Source organism: Lissotriton vulgaris, chromosome 2_1, assembly GCF_964263255.1.
Source record: "Lissotriton vulgaris chromosome 2_1, aLisVul1.2, whole genome shotgun sequence".
NCBI lineage: Eukaryota > Metazoa > Chordata > Amphibia > Caudata > Salamandridae > Lissotriton > Lissotriton vulgaris.
Genome location: NC_141687.1, coordinates 2,122,046,916 through 2,122,069,653, shown reverse-complemented (window position 1 = coordinate 2,122,069,653; position 22,738 = coordinate 2,122,046,916). Strand labels below are relative to the sequence as shown.

At 44.6% G+C, this 22,738-nt stretch overlaps 1 protein-coding gene across 1 annotated transcript in view; it reads right to left on the bottom strand.

Moving 5' to 3' along the window:
• Window positions 1-22,738, bottom strand: part of LRRC49 (leucine rich repeat containing 49) — a 1,183,445-nt gene that overhangs the window by 1,063,902 nt on the left and 96,805 nt on the right. Inside the window, exon 2 of the mRNA XM_086959021.1 lies at window positions 9,055-9,117. Coding sequence (XP_086815147.1) covers window positions 9,055-9,117 — 63 coding nt within the window. The remainder of the gene's footprint in view (window positions 1-9,054; window positions 9,118-22,738) is intronic.

The window sequence follows — 22,738 nt, the reverse complement described above, 5'->3', positions numbered from 1 at the left end:
TCTTGACCGCTCCCGATTACGGTAATATTTTTAGCTTCAAGTTTCGGCTCTACTTTGACAGGAAGCTCTGCTGGGTCTGTCCCTACCGGAGAGCTGTGTATCAGCTTGCATCTAGTCCCAAGCTCGAGCTGAGCAGTGAGAGATTGTGCTCACGCAGCACAGGCTGTTGACCTATTCTGTGCTTCGATCACCTGTGTTCTTTTCAGTTTTCAGTCTAAGTCGTGGTTTAGGAGCGTCGTGGTTCAGGAATTCGATGAAATGAAGAGTCGTGGTTAAGGACTTCGTTGTTTGGAATTCCTCGTTGTTCTGACTTCGTTGTTCAGGTAAGTTGTGATTTAGACTATATTGTTTAGGATGTTTCCCGGCTGAAGGATCAGGTAGCACTGGTGGGGTTGTCTGAGATATATATTGTCGAGAGAGCCCATAGAGTCCCCGGTAGACCGCCGCGGCCAGGGGAACCACCCAGGCTGATAATTGCAAGAATCTTAAATTACAAAGATAGGGACACAATCCTGCGTGTGGCCAGACAACACGCGCCAATACAATTCGAAAATCAGGAATATCTACAGGGCTCTAAAAATCATTAAAAATGCACTAGACCTGCATGTCTAGTAAACTACAAAATCTCCTCAGCCTAACTGAAAGGCACTTGACCTCAAAGTCTGAAAACTGAGCAAATGTGACAAGTTAACAAGATTTAAAAGCATTTTTATTGCTCATTTACTTTGTGAGCTATAAAGATGCCTTAAATCTTGCTATCTTGTCACATTTCCTCTGCTTTCAGAGGCAGAGATCAAGTGTCAGTTTGTATTCCTACTGCCAGAAAGGGCGAGTAGGACCTAAAAATAGCTCATCCTTAATCAATCTGACTCACAAATGCGAGTGGTCGAGTGAATTTTTCGAGCCCTGTTCTATTTATTCGGACTTCACGTTGGTAGTCCAAAGGGCAAGAAATACTTTCAGGGATGTGAAGAAAACATTACAACCGCACAACCTGAAATATGCTATGTTGTACCCGGCACGTCTAAAGATTATATATCACCAAAAATCGCTGTTCTTTGACAATTCTGAGGACGCTATGGAGTGGGCTGAAATAACACTTAGCCCGAATTTGAAACAGAACGAGTTGCAGGGCTGCAGTCAGCACACATCACCGTTGCATATTCTCCGTAGAACCAAAACTGGCACATTTCCACACTCGAGGTGCAACCCACACAACAGTCCAACGGAGAACCAAATTGCAGCAAGTCAAAAAGAAGCTTTGCGGACTGCAGTGACATTGTTGGAACAAGATACGTCAGTCGCTGAAACGGTGGACTCCTCCGAGGAAACAGAGGCCCAATCTGATACGAAGAGCAGCCTTGCGCTGTTCCCGGTTGTGACTGCACAGTCTGCAAATGACTACTGATGAAAGGCGATCCACAGATACTGTGTATCCTGTGGTCAGATGAGTATGAGTGTTTAACTTGGAATGTGATATAATTCTTATGCCCCCTTTGTTTCTACATTAATGGGGTTTAAGTCGGAGCTCGTTGAAGATTTCAGTGGCGCGTGCATAGATGCGCAGCAGTAGTATGGAGGTTCCCATACCCCCCAAGTGGCGACTGCACTGTGTACTAGCTTTGATAGTTTTATAGTTATATTTTTGCGTATAGTTTGGTCCTCTAATGTTTTATGGGGGAACCAGGAATTGGGAGTTTTGTTGGGGAAGTTTCATGCGAACTCAGACTCACACTCTTTTCCTCCCAACCAACAGAATAGGACATCACACCGAATAATACACCACTACCTACAGAAGGATGTCACAGCCTAGTAAGTATGTCTACACCTCGTGGAATGTGAGGGGCCTAGGCTCAATACACAAAAGACATAGAATATTAGCCCAGCTTAGCCGTAGAAAGATACACATAGCTTTACTGCAGTAATCACACCTTACCACTGTTGAAGGTACTAAGCTGCAAAAGAAATGGAGTGGGCAACTATACTATACAGCTTATTCTGCGTTTTCTCACGGAGCAACTTGGTGGGTTGGGAAAAATACCTGTGGGTGATTGGGGGAGATTTTAACGCAGTATTGGATGTGGGGCTAGATAGATCACACCTGCCTCTCCAAGGCACAAGTGCTAACAAACAGGCAGTAGCGCTGAACGGTTGGGCAGCGGGCTGGAATATAGTTGATGTTTGGTGTACATTACATCCTGCAAGCAGAGATAACTCCTTTTTCTCACCAGCACATGGTTTACACACACAAATTGACAGGATGTTTGGCTCATTAGGACTGATACATGACGTAGTCAATACTACATATATAGGGACAACACTATCCGATCATAATCCACTAGAAGTTACAATGTGTTGGAGCAAATCACCCGCTCCAATCCAGACTTGGAGTGACTTGGAAACTCCAACCTGCTTTATTGGAAGACCCAGTGTTTCATGATGCCCTTTCTAAAACCATTACCAATTACTTTACAGAAAATGCAAATACTGCTAGTTCTCTGCAGATAGAATGGGATGCCTTCAAGACCGAGAGGAGAGGAGTGGCAATTAGTACAAGAGTATGGGCTCATGCAGCCCTCGTAGCCAGCCTCACAGAAGTTGAAAGTAAGTTAGGTGGGCTGGAACTGCAGCAGTAGATGGGGAGGCTCACGCAGAGGAGCTACATGTAGCACATATGTGTCACGCGGAAATGCTTGAAGAGCTCGGAGTAGTTGATTACCACCTATACACACAAAAACAACATGCTGAGGCGGATAGGGCAGGCCCACTCCTTGCCAGGATTATTAGAAATGCACCAACAATGACCCCCATATTAGAAGTCAATACACAGGAAGGAAACAAGGTCAACACACAACTAGAAATTAATAGGGCCTTCAAGTCCTATTATGAGGCACTATACGCAGCTCCACCTGAGCTGAATGACAATGAGTATGAGGTATTTTTTGAGGGGCTACAACTGCCACAATAATTGGCAGATCAAAAAGAAGAGCTAAATAAACCAATAACAGATGCAGAAATCAATGCAGCAATTAAGGCACTACCCAGAAATAAAACACCTGGGATGGATGGATGGTTTGCCAGTAGAATTATATGCAACATATAAGTCATTAGTAGTCCCACACCTCAAACAGCTGTACTGTGCGTCATTGGAATCCGGTTCACTGCCCAATTCTACGCTACAGGCGTTGGTGGTTTCCCTCCTCAAGCCAGGTCGGGAGAGTACAGGATTGTCGGGTTACCGACCCCTCTCATTACTGAACACGGACTACAAGATATTAAGTAAATTATTGGCTAACCGGATTCAACAGCTTATATCAAAATTGATACATGCTGATCAATGTGGATTTGTATCAGGCAGGAGCAGGGCCCCGAACATCCGTAAACGACATCAACTGATGACACGACCACATCCGAACAAGCACACGCAGGACTGTATATCGCTGGACCTGAGACAGGCTTTGATTCACTACAGTGGAGCTACATGCTTTACACTCTACTGAAATTTGGTATTCCAGATAATTACACCAAATGGGTGACTTTATTATATACTAACCCGGCAGCAGGAACAAGTACAGGCACGCATATGTCTGAGCAATATGTAGTGAAAAGGGGTGCAAGACAGGGGTGCCCACTATCACCCTTAATATTTACTCTTGCATTGGAACCACTTCTCGCTAAAATACGCACTCAAGCAGGGCAGCAAGGCATAAATATGGGGGCGGAATCGCATAGTAAACTCATTTGGGGAGTTTTGTGACTTGCGAGGTTTAGAACTAAACACTAGCAAGACAAAGTTCATGTGCATGAACTGCCGGACATTGTTTAAAGGGACAATTACCTATAAAGGCACTCCCCTTGAGCGGGTAGATGCTTTTACCTACCTAGGAATAACACTTCAGGGGAACATGAAATGGAACACACACATAGATACTGCAGTACTAAAGTTTAGTCAAATAGTAGGAGCACTACTATCAAAACATAGAGCTTCTCTAACTAAACCGGTAAATTGTGTGCTCGAGATCTACCAAATGAAAGCCATCAGTGCTAGCTTATACGGTTCAGAGCTTTGGGGATTTAATAACCTAGCAAATTTGTCCACAGCAGAAAACAAGTTCCTTAGGGGACTGGTAGGGGTGCCACAAAGTACGCCTACTGTTCCTTTAAAACTAGACCTCGGTAGGAAAAATATTGCGGACCTAGCAAGGTTGCGCCCATTGCTATATTGGAGACGGCTAATGGTGACCCCGGAGTTAGCTCATTATGCCACAGCGTTGACAGATGTTTATTCATTTGACCATTTTCATAAAATTGTCTGGTTGAAAGAACTACGAGGGTTATTGTTAGAGCTAAAACTAGACCACCTATGGGGTAATCCTGATGTGTCTTGTTTCCCCTCAAAGGCCAAGCTAAAACAAATGTATTGGGAGATGGTGAATTTTAGAACTTTTGCCAATGGGACTAATTGTTCAATGTCGAGACGCTTCCTGGACTTAAAAATGTCTCCTCTGTGCGAAGCATATTGGGACCTGATTGAGAAGCCTCACGACAGGAAACTGTATTTCCAATTTAGAGTTGGATCTCTCCCTGTAAATGTGTTTAAAAAGAAATGGTCTATATCTTGGGATGAGCACTGTTACCATTGTAAAGACAAAGCTGAGCATGTCTCCCATGTATTGTTTTGTTGCCCTTTATATACAAATCCTCGGCATAAATGGATAAGACCTGTCTGCCTCAATATGGGGACGCGTAATCATGCGGAGGCACTTAGAATTCTGGAGACTGATTGTTCTCCATTGTTCGTAATTGCTGTTGCAAAGTTCTTGTCCTGGGCTTGGGCAATTCGAACACGCACTTTACTTGGAAAAATGCAGTGATGTATTGATGTTCAATTTTAAAAGTTTTTATCTGTGAGTAAAGACTAATGTCGTTCTTAATAATGTTTAAAAGCTTATTGTATTCGACATGTAACTGTTTAATTCTTGTCTTAACCTTGTGTATGTAGATTAGTATTTATTGTATAGCGTTAGGGTGGAAATGCTTTTATGACTGATGTCGAATAAAGCTTTGAAATTGAAATTGCATATTATATCAGCTTATGCTGATGATATTATCCTCTATTTCAGAAACTTGGGAAATGATCACTCATCAGCATCAGACATGTTTGATAGGTTCCAGCTCTTGTCGCGACTCGCTATTAATGACTCCATGTCCGATGTATACTCATTCACAGACTGCACACAACTTGCCCCCTCCTACAATTTGGGTGGTGGACATTCCAGATGGTGCCAGTTACGTTTAAATATCTAGGAATCCATATATACAAGGAGAAGGAGGACATATTAGATGGTAACATAAAGCGGGCAATTAACACACTTAGAATCCAGATAAAATTCTGGACATCCCTACCACTATCAGTGGTGGGCAGGGTCACTATCGCCAAGATGGTGATGCTCCCCAGGCTGCTGTATTATTTCACAAATTTGCTGATAGTGCTACCTATGCAGGTTTTTCAAACGTTTGATACACTTTTGATAGAATTGATCTTGGGAAACCGGAGACAGAGAATTGGATTGGCAAAGATTAGATACTAGACATGGGGGGCCCAGATTTTAGAATGTATATTGCTATGCAGAACAGCTAGAGTGGTTGGCATACTGGATTGCGGGCGTAATTTATATGAGATATTTATGTCACGACGTACTTGGGAAAGAGGTGCGCTACACACACTTTTGCTACCACATAGCAAAATACCCAAAACTGTGCCTCCATTATTGCAAGTGATGTTACAATACTGGAGATGGGCGCTGCAATACACCAAGGGCCAGTCTCCCTATTCCCCTAATATACCGCTTCTGGGTCTGCCTTTGCCTCTAGAGACAGTAACACAAAGACATATACATACATGGTTGTAGGAGGGAGTGGACTCAATAGGGATGCTGTTTGCAGATGACACCTTTGTAAGGGAGCAAGGGGTACAGGACACCAAGTTTCTTTTATATGCCAACATAGCGAGATGCACACGATCTGCGTGGACACCATAAGGAGCAGAACCCCACACACACAAATTAGTGCGTATGCAATATTTAATGGGGAACAGATCCCATTTGACTTAATGGTTGTCACATGGAATCAGAGCTCAAACGCATTCCCCCTCAAGCACTCAGAGATAAATGGAATATAGATATAGGAAGGGAGTTAACTGATAAGGAATGGGGTATAATACTTGAACACCCGAGGAAATTATCACACAATCCGAAATGTACATTTATCCAGCTGATAATATTACACTGTGCATAATTGACCCCGCGCAGATTAAGTAAGATGTTCCGAGACACAACTGACGCATGTCCAAGATGTCAGGAAACCGCAGCAGGATTATTACATATAATATGGACCTGTCCCAGACTGAGACCCTATTGGTCAACAATAACTACCATGCTAAATACAGTGGCTCCAGAATGTTAGGAGATTTCGCTAGAATGATACATACTAGGACGTAGTCCTCAGCCCAAAAAGGGGAAATCCCACATATAGATTAGTTAATTTGGCACTGATACTAGCAAAGCGAACAATAAGCAGGAGATGGAAGGCGAGGACAGAACCAGCAGCGTCAGACTGGTTTAATGAGATGGTTAGATGGGGCAGAGTGGAAAGCATAGAGTTACAAAGAGTGGAAAATAGAGGTCTGCGAAAAAACAACTATTTCAATGGAGTGGAAAGTGATGTTAGAAGAGCTTATAGCAAATGAGATACCTATAGTTTAAAGAACTGGAAAAATCCAGTGCGAGGCATAGAGATGTATTGGGCAGGTTGCACAACACCAGAGGTTGTGAAAGACATGTAAAGCAGTCAACTCTACCTGTAGATTAAGTGATGGTTGTAAAATAACCAGATAAAGGGAGGACACACAAATAAGTTGTTTTAACAATTGACTCATAATTCGTCTGAGTGCACAGGATGGAGTGAGTTATGTTTATTGTAATGTTTGATATTAAAACAGAATGGATTAATGTACCATACAGTGAAGTTGCACCAAGATAGCTGTATTCCAGAAATGAACATGGACATGGACATCAGCGAACAGATCACAAATGTAATGTGGAAAGGTATAACCCTGCACTGTTGTATAAACATTATGTTAATAGGTACTGACAACCAATAGCTAGTGGTAAATAATCAAACTTGGACGTGTATGTATATATACCTGTATAACAACAACTGTATAGAACGAAAAATAAATTAAATGTGTTATAAAAAAAATGTCATTGATGTCACATGAAACTCATTGGTTTAAAACATGCAGTTTTGATCAAAGAGAGCAATGCTTGTAAGTAGGGCGAGAAAGTAAGTAATGCCATGAATACTGAACTTACTGATACAAATAAATTGGATCCAGTTACAGCTGTACAATTTCCACTGAAGTGCCACTTGCTGGCACCTCTCTTCACCAGGGCTTAAACTTTTAAGAATAAAGAGTGTACTACATCTATAACTGCATGGAAGTCATTCTTTGTAACACGTTCCTTTCAGTGTTCATGACAGTGACTGGGGCCATGAGTGGGGCCGAGTGGAAGAGTGTGAATTCCAGATAAGTCATAGGAGGAGGGGTCAAGAAAGGAGCCGCAGCACAGCAGGGGAGTGGGGAGTGGCAGAGAAGGGAATGTGACTTAATATATTAAAAAAAATGCAGCATAGAAAAAAAGGAGGCAGTGGGAGGTTAGGGATGAACAGGTGACAGAGGGCGAAGGAGGGAGTGGTCAAGGGAGAGGAGTGACAAAACACAGAAAATAATGTGGGGGCATGAGTGCAGTCCAAGCGCCAGCAGAATCAGCAGGGAATGGGTCGTAGCCTAATTGCACAGGAGGGGGCTGTGTGTATTTCGAAGGCAGACGACAGAGGAAGTTAATACCTCTGCAGTCTCAGTCTGCTAGCCTGTTGCTCACCCTCCTTTTACTGGCTCAAAGGCAGTGCTGAGCCAAGAGCGAGTGAGTTAACCTGTTTTGCTCAAATTTAACGGGCATTTTTGTAGAAATTGCACTTTTTTAAATAAAAGTGCTGATTTCGAAAATTGTTTTGCGAATCTCAAAATCCTGGGATTCTGAACTTTGACATACAGCACTATGGGCCAGATGTAGGAAACTATTTGCATTGGCAAACGCTGATGATCTTAAAATTCTGCCATTTGCGAATGGAAATGGCCTTCCCTTATGTATAAAAGGCTTTGGCAATCGCAATTTAGGTAATTCCAATTTTTATAGATTACATAAATTTGGAATACTATGGGCCAGATGTATGAAACTATTTGCATTTGCAAACGCTGAGGATCTTAAAATTCTGCCATTTGCGAATGGAAAAAGGCCTTTCCTTATATATAAAAGGCTTTGGCAATCGCAATTTAGGTAATTCCAATTTTTATTGATTACATAAATTTGGAATACAAATAGGGAATCGCAATTACCAAATCCCTAATGCACATGTAAGAAGCCTTTCCTAAATGCAAACTCTGCATTTAGGAAACGCTGTTACCATCACCTTCAAGTTGATGGTAATCAAGTGCAAACTTTGAAAAATGGACAAACCTGAATTTTTCAAAGGGCCTTCGTCGATCACACATGACTTTGGACATGTGTGTGCCTTTCATGTGTATCCCATGCCTGTAGTTCAACAGCAAGGCATGGTATTATGAAATCAACTAACACTTGTGTGTACAATCTGCTAAAATGCTTAATAGGTGCTTAGAAGCGCCAGACCTCCACTATCTATTAATTAAGAGTGGTAATCGGTAAGAAGAGGGTGAGGTACAGCACCCTTTCTTTTTTTCATAAAGGTACACTCCACGAAGGCTAATTATTATTTTTTATTATGCGCACTAGAAACGGTAAAAAAATGTGCATATCTTTTGTAATATTACATTATGCAGGGTTAACCAATAAAAATGTTCTGACAGATGGTGTAACAACATTCAAACCAAATATGCAAGAACGGGGTAAAATGTGAAATTTGATTTTTGGAAGAAGAGTATTAGTTTTGTATTGTGTTGTTTCCTGTGCTTACCTGCTTGTTTCTCTCAGCAACAGCGGATGCCTGAAGAACGAGTTGCAATCCGTAATTGTTAGCCTACAAATATAGATGTATGCGATTAGCAAGAATTACACAAGGTGAAAAAGAGAACATTTTGCGCTAATGTAGTGTCACAAAATCTTATATCTTTTGTGAACTGATTTTAATCCACTACAATTTTTTTCAAATTATTTTGATTTTACAAAACTTTTGCCGTTTGCCCAATACTCATTATCATAATAAACCTAGTACAACAACTGATCAGTATTATCTTTTTAACATGCAGTTGTCTAAGCAGCATTTTAACCTTTCCTTAGGTTACATAGGTCACATACAGGTGGTATCATAGCACCTCTGAATGGAAGTTGGCTAGTTCGTGCATTCTGTAGATGTAAGGAAGAAATGTCTACAAAGGAAAACAACGAAGGCAAACTTATAACTAAGAACAAATCCCTCGCCCTGCCCGCCCCAGTCGTTAAACATATATTCAAGAGGACTACAGCATACGTGCACCAGAAACCACCCCTTCCCCAGAAGAACAGCAATCTCATTACCTACGGATTTAGGAAGAAATAATACAAACAGGTGGTCAACTGCTATTGATAACAAATAACTAGCAAAAAAGCACTAATTAACAAGTAAATACCAATTTTCCTATTGGCCGGCTTTTAAATGACCGTAGTTATTAAAGGTCCTGGCAATCTTCTGTGCTGAGAGGGAATAAGGCTATTGCAAGTAACCATGAAATCTTTTGACTATATAGAAGAAAGAGGCCAGAGACACATTTCCATAATCTGTTACTGAACTTAGAAGAGATTAGTAATATCCTTTTAACGAATGGCAAAGAACATTTTGGGGCAAATGCATCAAGCTAATTACCGGTAATTAGCCATTTGGGATGCAATAAGCCAATCTCAAAATAGGTCATCGCAAAATTTGCAATTACCTATTTTGAGAATGCATTTAGGGAATCGCAAATGCATTTAGGAAATCTCAATTTGCTATTCCTTAACCCCCGGCCATCCGACACACCAATGCTTATGTGCGTAGGACGGCCCCTGGCCATCCGATCACATGGCACTAGAAATACCTCTGGTGCGGGCGCCAGAGGGATTTCTTTCCACCCCAACAGCCCCGGGAGCTGGGGAAGAGCTTCCCCAGGTACAGAGGCTATGTAGATGGTTTCCTTAAAATGACAATCAGCACGCACGTCGAGCGGACGTAATTTCAGTGAAACCGGAACAGGGGCTATCTCGGGCCTTCGAGCACGTAGAAAGACGGGAGAGGTATCATTGGAAGGGGAGAATCTCCCATTTCCAATGGTACCCCTCCCAAGTGGATCCCTGCTTGGGGATTGCCCCAGGAGGGCTATGCCCAAGTGGGATCCACCCACGTGGCACCAGGGAGGGGGGAGCGGCCGCTTGGGCAAGGGCCTTTGCTCCTCCCATAATTATTTGGGTGAATTCAGTCTTTCTGGGGGCAGCAGCCCCCAAGCTGCCCTCCCAGGGGGCAGAAAGCCCATAGAAACCAGGGATTTATTTTACTATGTAATGCCCCCATCCCCTTTACACAATTACAGTTTTTCTGCCCCCCTGGGGGGTAGAAGCCCTCAATCAACCCCCGGGGTGTGGGGGGGGAGAAAGCACCCTAGACATCAGGGATTCTTTTTCGTATAGGCCCGGGGTGGGGGCTGTCCAGAATGGGCATGCAAATATCTCCACCATGCCTCCCCAAAGATAACAAAATACTTTCTGCCCCTCGATTAATTTAGGGGTGGGGGCTGCCCAAGATAGGCATGCCAATGCTCCCACCCCTCCCCCACAATATTCCAGTCTTTCTGCCCCCCCCCCCCTTGGGGGCAAATGGGTGCAGGAGTCCCCAATCTGCCCCCTGGTGGGGGCAGAAAGCACCCTAGATACCAGAGATTCTTTTTTTATAGGCCCACAGAAATGTGAGGAAAATTTGTTTTTCTTTACAACGTTTGAGGTTTGCAAGGGATTCTGGGTAACAGAACCTGGTTCGAGCCAGACAAGTCTCCTCATCCTGGTTTCCCCTGGATGTCTGTTTTTCAAAAATGTATAGGTTTACTAGGTTTCCCTAGGAGCCAGCAGAGCTAGGGTTCAAAATCTACAGCTAGGCACTTTGCAAAAAAAGGATCAGTTTTCACTGTAAAAATGAAGTGTGTCCACGTTGCGTTTTGAGCCGTTTCCTGTCGTGGGCACTAGGCCTACCCACACAAGTGAGGTTCCCTTTTTATTGGGAAACAGAGGGTAACACAGAACTGTAGAGCAACTGTTATTAACAATTGACCTTCGATGCATTTCTGCCTTCCAAATGAAAGACAATGTGCATAAAAAGAAGTCACTCTGAAAAATGTCCTATAATTCTCATGCTAGAATGGGTACTCACAATTTTGGAAATGTGCAAATAGCTACTGTTTCTAAACTTCATATTTTGTTCCAATTTCAGAAATACATAGGAGTCTTTCAGCCCGATTTTTCATTGTATATATGTTCCCAAATTAATGTCTATATACCGAATCATTATAAAAAAACATTGCAAGACGCTGCTCAGTTATTGGCTCTGGGTTCGTCGGGTTCTTGGTGAACCTACAAGTCCTAAATATCCCCACAACCGTCCAGCTGATGTAACAGGATATTGCTTTCAAATATCTGTCATAACTAGAAGGAGTTACAGGTGAAAGCGTTGGCACAAATGTCTGGTTTTTTCAACTCATTTTCAATTTTTCCTATTATCAACTGTTAGTTTCTATAAAGAAAGCTTGAAGGATTTACACAAATTCAGAATTGTGTCTACTTTTCTAAAATGTATAGCTTTCCAGGATCCATTATTGCTTTTATATCCATTTCTACCATTAACTGAAAGAAGGTTAAAAGCACAAAAAATAGTTAAAAATAGGCTATGTCCCCGTAAAAATAGGTCGCTACCTGAAAGCAGGGAAAATTGTGATTTCAACCCCACAAACCCTTTGTTAATACCATTTGCACGAGAAAAACAGACAATTTCATTGCCCCGAAGCGGTCACTCCCCCACGCTCCCTTACTTGCTGCCTGGATTGGTGATCGCGTGCCTCCTTGCTGCCTGCTACCTTGCTGCCTGGACCCGTGACCGCGCGCATTCACATAGCGTCTGGTATCGTAGCCTGTACAGAGCTAATAGTGCCCATTTGCACAGCATTGCCGAATCAAAATTAACGTAGCCTGCTTATTTAAAAATCTAAATTGTACCTGCTGATTTGTATTGTGCATGTTAGCGCTGCATTGTTGTGAATTGAATTGCCGTAGCCTGCTATTATTATTCATTGTCGGTCCTCGGCTGTGCCTCGTTTCGCTTTCGGTTTAAGCAGCCATTTTGTTGTTGTTGTGTCCGCCTGGCCCATGTCTCCTCCCCGCTCCCGCCTCCTAGCTGACCCTCCCTCCCACAGACAGAGTAGGCTCGTCCCTTCCTTCCTAACGCAGTGACCACCTGGGCTTGCCCCGAAGCGGTCGCTCTCCCACGCTCCCTTACTTGCTGCCTGGATTGGTGATCGCGTGCCTCCTTGCTGCCCGCTACCTTGCTGCCTGGACCCGTGACCGCACGCATTCACATAGCGCCTGGTATCGTAGCCTGCACAGAGCTATTAGTGCCCATTTGCGCAGCATTGCCGAATCAAAATTAACGTAGCATGCTTATTTAAAAATCTAAATTGTACCTGCTGATTTGTATTGTGCACGTTAGCGCTGCATTGTTGCGAATTGAATTGCACTAGCCTGCTATTATTATTATTTGCCGGTCCTCGGCTGTGCCCTGTTTCGCTTTCGGTTTAAGCAGCCATTTTGTTGTTGTTGTGTCCACTCCTGGCCCGTATCTCCTCCCCGCTCCCGCCTCCCAGCTGACCCTCCCTCCCACAGACAGAGTAGGCTCGTCCCTTCCTTCCTAACGCTGTGACCACCTGGGCTTGCCCCGAAGCGATCGCTCCCCCACGCACTGCCTGGATTGGTGATCGCGTGCCTCCTTGCTGCCTGCTACCTTGCTGCCTGGACCCGTGACCTAGCGCATTCACATAGCGCCTGATATCGTAGCCTGCACAGAGCTAATAGTGCCCATTTGCGCAGCATTGCCGAATCAAAATTAACGTAGCCTGCTTATTTAAAAATCTAAAGTGTACCTGCTGATTTGTATTGTGCACGTTAGCGCCGCATTGTTGTGAATTGAATTGCCGTAGCCTGCTATTATTATTCATTGCCGGTCCTCAGCTGTGCCCCATTTCGCTTTCGGTTTAAGCAGCCATTTTGTTGTTGTTGTGTCCACTCCTGGCCCGTGTCTTCTCCCAGCTCCCGCCTCCCAGCTGACCCTACCTCCCACAGACAGAGTAGGCTCGTCCCTTCCTTCCTAACGCTGTGACCACCTGGGCTTGCCCCGAAGCGGTCGCTCCCCCACGCTCCCTTACTTGCTGCCTGGATTGGTGATCGCGTGCCTCCTTGCTGCCTGCTACCTTGCTGCCTGGACCCGTGACCGCGCGCATTCACATAGCGCCTGGTATCGTAGCCTGCACAGAGCTAATAGTGCCCATTTGCGCAGCATTGCTGAATCAAAATTAACGTAGCCTGCTTATTTAAAGATCTAAATTGTACCTGCTGATTTGTATTGTGCACGTTAGCGCTGCATTGTTGTGAATTGAATTGCCGTAGCCTGTATTATTATTCATTGCCGGTCCTCCGCTGTGCCCCGTTTCGCTTTCGGTTTAAGCAGCCATTTTGTTGTTGTGTCCACTCCTGGCCCGTGTCTCCTCCCCGCTCCCGCCTCCCAGCTGACCCTCCCTCGCCCCGCCCCCTCCACCATCCATATATGACAGATGCTCCCGCGCGCACCGCTCCCGCGCGCAGCGGTCGCGCCCCATGCGCGCCAAAGGTGCGCCAAAGGTAAGCCAGTCTACGCCCGTCCGCGCCTGGACCGCGCCCAGCGCCAGACCCCCCGGCCCTCACAAAACCCACCCCACTCACTTAACTTAGGACGCCGCTACTCGCCTTGCCTTTAACCCCGGACGCACCCCACAATGCTGCGTAGCTACCCCAGGACACACCCACGGACCAGTCACCTGCCACTCCTGCAAGTTCGCCTGCATCAGTACCCATGCCAACTCCTCCCCCTCCAAACAAAACTCCGTCTCTAACCACCTGAAGTGTATCCTGCTGAACACCCGATCGATCCACAAACATGCCACTGAACTCTGGGACCTACTCGACACTACTTCACCGGACGTCGCCTTCCTTACAGAAACCTGGATGAACGCCTCATCAGCGCCCGACATCGCCACAGCCATCCCGGACGGCTACAAGATCATCCGAAAGGACCGCTCCAACCAAACAGGAGGAGGCATCGCCATCGCCAATAAGAACAACATCCGAATCACGACCAGCTCCGACGATAACCTCGCGACTGCCGAACACCCTCACTTCCAGCTCCATACCGACCCCAGGACCACACTTAGAGGCACACTCATCTACAGACCACCAGGAACCCGCACACAATTCAAAGAAGACATCATTGACTTCATCAGCCTACATGCCCTCACCTCGAGAACTACATTCTACTGAGAGACCTCAACTTCCACCTGGAAAAGAAATACGACAACAACACCACCACCCTTCTGGACAACCTGGCCAATCTCGGACTCAAACAACTTGTTGACACCCCCACCCACCTCGCCGGACACACGCTCGACCCTATCTTCACCTCCAGCAAACACATCTCCTTCAATCACACCACAGCTCTCCATTGGACGGACCACAGATGCGTTCACTTCAGCTACAAAAAGACCACGACCCACATCCCACCACAACCTATTCCTCGAAGGAACTGGAACAAAATCACCACTGACCAACTCTTCACATCGCTTAACCAAACCCCCCCCCCCCATATCAAGGACCCAAACCAAGCTGCCATCAAACTCACACAATGGATCACCCACAGCGCTGACTAATTAGCACCTTTGAAAAACCATCAGATCAAACAAGGTAACAAAAAGGCCCCCTGGTTCAACGATGACCTTAAGAAATCCAAGAAGTTATGTCGTACCCTCGAGAAAACCTGGAGAAAAAACCCAACCACTAACAACCTGGCCACCTTCAAGGACGCCACCCGCAAACACCACCAATTGATCAGATCCACCAAGAAATCAGCATTCAAGGATCGACTCGACAACAACGCCCAAAACAGCAAGGAACTATTTAACATCGTCAAAGAATTTACCAACCCCACCGCCGGCACCAACGACATCACTCCCTCCCAAGACCTCTGCGACTCCCTATCCTCTTTCTTTCACAACAAAATCATCGACATTCATAACAGCTTTGGAAACCTGTCCGAAGAACAACCCACTCCACCCACCTCCGATCCAATACAGCACCCTCACAACCTCTGCGCCTGGAACCCAATCACTACTGAAGACACCATCCGTCTGATGAACTCCATCCACTCAGGTTCACCAACTGACCCATGCCCACACCACATCTTCAACAAAGCAAACTCCATCATCGCACCCCATCTCCGCGATGTCATCAACTGTTCCCTCAACCCCGCTACCTTCTCAGAAAGCTGGAAACATGCTGAACTCAGCGCCCTTCTGAAGAAACCCACAGCGGACCCCTCTGAACTCAAGAACTACCGCCCCATCTCACTCCTCCCCTTCCCGGCCAAAGTCATTGAGAAAGCCGTCAATAGCCAGCTCGCCGCCTTCCTTGAATCCAACAACTCACTCGACCCCTCACAGTCCGGCTTTCGAGCCAAACACAGCACCGAAACCGCCCTCATCGCTGCTACGGATGACATACGAACGCTACTGGACAACGGAGAATCAGTTGCCCTCATCCTACTTGACCTCTCCGCCGCCTTCGACACAGTCTGTCATAACGCCCTCATACAACGCCTCAACAACATCGGAATACAAGGAAAAGCCTTGGACTGGATCATCTCGTTCCTTGCCGGAAGAACACAAAGAGTCCGCCTCCCCCATTCAAATCAGAGGCCACCGAAGTCATCTGCGGCGTACCACAAGGATCATCACTCAGTCCCACCCTCTTCAACGTGTACATGAGTCCCCTCGCAACCATCGCACGACAACACGACCTCAACATCATCTCATACGCTGACGACACCCAGCTAATCCTCTCCCTCACCAAAGACCCCAACACCGCCAAAACCAATCTACACGAAGGAATGAAAGAAGTAGCCGAATGGATGAAGAACAGCCGTTTAAAACTAAACTCAGACAAAACGGAAGTCCTCATCTAAGGATCATCCCCCTCTGCTTGGGACGACTCTTGGTGGCCACCGGCTTTGGGTACAGCACCCATACCTACAGATCACGCACGGAACCTGGGCTTCATCCTAGACTCCTCCCTCTCGATGACCAGACAAGTCAACGCCGTTACATCATCATGCTTCAACATCCTACGCATGCTCAAAAAAGTCTTCCCCTGGATCCCCACAGAAACAAGAAAAACAGTCACCCACGCATTAGTCACTAGCTGACTAGATTATGGAAACACCCTTTACGCCGGAACCACAGCCAAACTACAGAAAAAACTACAACGCATCCAAAACGCCTCAGCCAGACTCATACTCGACATCCCCCGTCAAGCCCACATTTCCGGTCACCTGAAAGATCTCCACTGGCTTCCAGTCAACAAGAGAGTAACGTTCCGTCTCCTCACCCACGCACACAAGTCCCTCTACAACCTAGGACCCGAATGCCTCAACAAACGACTGTCCTTCTACACACCCACCCGCCAATTACGTTCATCCAATCAAGCCCTAGCGGCAATTCCGCGCATCAATAGATCCACCATGGGAGGAAGATCTTTCTCCTACTTAGCGGCCAAAATCTGGAATTCTCTCCCCACTCACCTTCGCCTTACACAGAACCACCTCTCCTTTAGAAAGCAGCTAAAAACCTGGCTATTCGATACGTAATGCACCTACCCTCCCCCAAGCGCCTTGAGACCCTCTGGGTGAGTAGTGCGCTATACAAATTTCTGAACTTGAACTTGAACACTATTTACCCATTTTTCTCCCCCAAAAAAGAATCTAGCTGTACTTTGGCTAATTTCTGGGTCCCCTCCAGGGAAATCTACAAACCCTGGGTACCTTTAGAATCCCCATGATGTTGGAAGAAAAGGACGCAAATTTGGCGTGGATACCTTATGTGGTCAAAAAGTTACAGGGAGCCTAAGCGCGAACTACTCCAAATAGCCCAAAAAAGGCTTAGCACGGGGTGGGGGAAATGGCCTAGCAGCGAAGGGGTAAATGAAATGCAAGAAGCAATCTAAGATTGCGACTTAGCATTAAGGACTCGCAAATTAACACCAACTTCAAGTTGGAGTTGATCTGCAATTGCTTAGAAAAATGTTAGAAATTGCATTTTTCTAAGTACCCGTGTGTGTGCCACATGTGCACACATGATAGTTCTGGGGTAGAATCAGTTTGGCCTTTTGGCCCCCTATCACCCTTGAATTGCATGCGCAATTTGTGATGACCTTTTTGATAATCACAAATTGCGAGTGATTTCCCATTCATTCCTATGGGCCTCTAGGCCCATGTGAATGAATGGGAAGGCATTCCATATTAGAGAATCGCAATTTGTGATTCGCTAATAGGGAATATTTAGGAATCACAATTTATTTAGCGATTCCTACAAGCATAGGGCATTTCTGGTCCTTAATAGCGATTCCTTAAAAATCACTATTAAGGAATCAGAATGCCTTACATTGATGCATGTGCACAAGGATTCCTTATAGGACACACCATTATTAGCCCCTAAAATAGCGTTATCACTGGTCTCTTTTTCCTTTGAATAAACGAGCTGGGTAGTAAATATGCTGAATACATTTTATTTTTGTAGAGCAAATTTATAAAGCATTATACAGCTCATAATTAGTTTGAAAACATATTTATTTTAATGTAGGTCACATTTAAAAATAGCTGTAGTTCATAATGTGTGGTAAAATGTTGAACGATTCCTTCCTTCCTGTAATGTAGAATAGCTGTTATTCTGCTCAATGCCCTACCTTTAACAGTGTCTTCTGTCTCGGTCACTATACACTGTGATGTCACAACTCAACTGTAATAAGTTATTACCAGTGATGTCTAAAGATGTGGATTTGAGGGTGGCACACTGGGTAAGAGATAAAAACGGTGGGGCTACATAATCCATATAAAATGTATATATTACCTACTGGTGGTCGGCAGTAGGTAGTTATAGTTAGGACCTTGTTTCTATTCAAAAAGAGTTTTTTCTTTTCCCAATAACTTTAGCACCGGTCGGCGAATCTTGGAGAAATTTTCAAAACTAGTGGGGCTCTTCGGCAGCTCCTATCTTGAAAGTTTCGGGGTGATTCGGCAAGGGGCCAAGAATAAAGGGGGGGTCCCAAAACGTGTTTTCTCCATGTTAATTCCCATAGGAAACTTTAGACAAGACTACAGCCCAAACTGCAGAACGGAATTAAACCAAATTTGGCAAAAAGGTAGCCGTTGGTTTAGAGAGAACTCTTTTTGTTAAATGGTGTACATCTGTTCAGTAGTTCCTGAGAAATTCAAGAAAAAGAGGTGAAAACATCCAATTCCCATAGGAAACTTTAGACACGGCTACAGCTCAAACTGCTGAATGCAATTGCAACAAATTTGGCAAAAGATAGTGCTTGGTTCAGAAAGCGCTCTTTTTTTTAATGGTGTAAATCTGTTAAGTGTTTGCAGAGAAAATAAAAAAAGAAAAGTTTCGATACATAGAGTCACGTTGGATCCGGGCACCCTGCCGATCACGAGCTGCATTCTAATTGGCTGACAACGCTTCAAACCAGGAAGTGTTGGCATCCATCTTATGCCTGGGTAGAACCGAGGGACAAGAAAAGAGAAAAAGAAATGTGCAAAACAAGAAAAGGGGGCAGGGTAGAAACACCCTGACCCCCTTGGCCTGCTCTGGAGGCCCCACAAGGAACCCCAGGGCCCAAAAAAGCATTAACAAAATGTATATATATCAGTCGAATTCTCGCTGGGTCCGCTGTCATAAATTAACAGCGAGCAGGTTAGCATTCGCTGAAGCCAGTCAGTTTTCCGATGTTATCTTGCCCGTTTCTCAGAAACCATTTTGTATTTCTGTCAGCCATTTTGTATGTCATGTGCTACCTCGTGTTCACCATGTGCTCTGTCCTACCTCTCTGTTAACTGCTTGTGTATTTTGCCTAGAAACAAGTTATATTTAGCTTCTGCCAATTACACACATGCTCAGCCGAGCCACATCTGTTTCTGATCCATCACTGTCGAGAATGTGTTTACCCCAACTCGCCAACTGTGAGCTCCTCCTACTTGTTGAATGTGTGCTCTCAAAATGTCCTTATATGTACATGAAACTCATTCTTGTATGTGTACCACCTTCTTTTGAGCCCTTGTGCGGGTATAAAAGGACCATGTGCCTTCCATCCATTGTGCTACTTCATGCATTGCCTAAGGGTACTGTATGACTGTAGTTCCACATCATGAGGTCTTTATAAACTTGTCTTTTCTATTCCAGTTTCCGTGCCAACTTCAGTTCTATGGTTTGAGGGCTTTAAGCAGCACAATTAGGCTTTGCTGAGACTCAATACCACAAATTGGCGCGCCAACGTGGGGCTCATCGGCGACTCGGATGCCCAAAGGACTGGTCGAAACGAAGGATTGGCAACTCGCTTTGGACTTAATCACTGCCGGAGGAGACCCGAGTCTTGGCATCTACGGCATTTTTCCTTTCTTTCCGATCTCACCATCCAGGTGGTGCTGGTCCTCGACTGAGATCTCTTCTGTTGATTCGCTGTGCAGAGACCATTTGGTCAATTTGAGAACTTGGCAGTTGGAATCTAGACACTAACAGGATTGGTAAGAGTTGTTTAATACAGCCCTTGCTGTGAATGTAATGCCTTGGATTGGTAAGGTAGTTTAGTAACACTTACTGTGGCTTTTGTATGCGTTAGCTAACATTTGATTTTTGTCTGAAAAACCATATATAAATTGCAATTTATATCGGCAGGTAATGAGGAGATTTTTCTCTGTTTTACATTTGTTTAAACGGCGCAACGAACGTAGATACTTTAAGTGCTACTTTGATTATAATATTGCATATTTTGCTTTATTTTTGGCATGCCTGTTTTCAGCGCACTTCGTAGGATGTGCTGCTTTTGTAGTGGTACCAGTTTTAAACTCGATGAAGCACAGCCAGCTCCCCCAGAAGGGACACCTAATAGGGATATGTATATTAAGTATGGTCTTTTTTCCATAATGTACAGTATGTTATGGAATAAATACACTAAAAAGGATCCTGAGTTGCTTTGGCCTATGCATGGGTCATTTGATTTACGAAAGACTCAGTATGGGGAGCAGTGTATGTTTCAGCGAAAGTCTAGACAAGATATGTTTGATTGTGTACGAATGTGGGAGAAAGCGGTGCGTGAGCGAATGAAGCGTGAGCAAGCCTTAATTGAAAAATAACAACAGCGTAAAACCATTCACGCAAAACCCTTAGAGTTAAAGGACAAGGAAAAAAAGAATTAAAAGAAAGAGAGGAAAGGGATCGCAATTTACAGGTAACTGGCCAGTACGCTGTTAGGCAACCCCTTTATCCTATCCTTAATAAGCAACATGACGATTTCTTGTTATTAGATCGTTCTCCACTTCCGTATGTTTTCCCTTCTGCTCCTGATAAGCCATATGAGGAATCTCCTGAAGATCGGGATAAAGCGCGAGACGCTTGTTCCATGATTCCCACTGCACGCTCTGCTGAGCTTAGATCTGCTGCTCGCAAAGCCGCCCTTAATACTTCCTTTTAGAGGACATGAAAAATTGGTCAGAGAAGGAGCAGGTATATTTTACAGAAGCATTTGCTGAAGAAGGTATTGAACGGTATAGAACATATTCAGGGGTATTTGAGCCTGTCGATGTAGCACAAGATTGCAAGAACCTACGTGATGGTCTTTCTCTCTTTTCCCAGGTAGCTGACATAATCAGGCGTTTGGTTAAAATACGTGCTGAAGCAGCTCGACTGCGGCTGGAGAAAAAGGAGGCGGACGTAGCTGCACATACATCTCAGACCGGCACATTTGAAGCCTCTATCTTTGGATCAGATAAGACTATGATAGTTCATGCGAAACCTATGCAGGAAGCCGCACCTTTGTATATTCATCCTAAAGGCGAAGGAACAGATGATGATAAATCTTCTGCTGATTCAAAGGGTTATTTTGTTTATAATTGGGTTTCTACTCCTTGGAATAGAGCGGATGTTATAGCTCTTAAGACTGCATTTCCTGATCCGCGCAAAAATCCAGCAGCTTTTTATGAGGAAGTTAAGGGTGCTATTAGCTCTTGTACTATGACAGTACCTGATATTAATTTGTTTTTCGGATTGATCTTACACCCTGATATGTGGAGAACTATTCGTAAAGTTGATGATAATGTAACTCTTGGGGCTTTATGGAAAGACATGGAACTAGCAGACTTAGAAAGGGAACCTGCACAGAAACCATGTCAGCTAATTCTAGCGCTTCCAGCAGCTATAATAGTTAAATTAAAAACTATTATTCGGTCTAAAAAGATAGACTGGACTATATTAGCATTGTGCAAACAAAAGGTAGATGAGTCAGTGTCAGATTTCTTTATGCGTTTTGAGGAAGCATTTCATGATTTTAGTGGCCAGTCATTAACGGATGACACGGGCAGACAGCTGTTCATTGTTAAAATATCTCGCCAACTTGTTGCCAGAAATAGCCAGTCGCTTAAAGGCCAGTGAGAGTTTGTGGACTACCTCTTCTCCGGTTTCTCTTTTAACTATGGCTCAGTGTTACGAAGGCCAGGAGCTAGAAGCTAAGGGTAATGAGGATAAAAAGACTAAAGAACTGAAAACAAAAGTTATGATGGCTCAAGCGTATGGTCCGCTTTCTAGAGGCAATGATAGAGGTAGACGCGGATCTTATGGTTCGTCTTTCACTCGTTCTAATCTGTCAGTTGACCAGTGTGCGTATTGCAAACAGTTCGGACATTGGCTTTCTGATTGTCCGGTATTACGTGCCCAGCAAACTCAACACGGCCGAGGACAAACGAGAAATCGTTCAGGATCCTCAGGGCCTGGAGGGACATGAATGATTGCGCTAGGTTTGACTCTAATGAACGAAGACAGAATGGGTTTAACACTTTTGATAGGCGAAACCAACATCAAATATCTAATTGCGTGCCATCTGATTTTCAAGATTCTGCTTATGCATAGGATTGCCTAGGATGGGGTAAGGAATCGGTTGAAGTTCCAGTAGATCAGAGGGGTCCCTATATTACAGCACATGTTTTGGGTTCTACTCCTCGGTTTCTGGTTGATACAGGAGCTACTCGTAGTGCCTTGTCTAAACAATTGGTTCCAAGGGCTCCCCTGTCTGGCTCCACCATTACATCGATAGGGTTCGATGGAACGCCCTCACTTAGCCCATTGTCACAACCACTTGCATTCCATGTTGACAAGTTTACTGCTCCATGCCCGTTTTTGCTTTTCCCGAACACGCCAGACAATATTGTGGTTCTTGATATGCTTAAGTATTTCAGAGCTACAATACGCTGTTCTCCTGACGGAGTGCGTGTTATTTTGAACGAGAATTACCCTGTGTCCGAA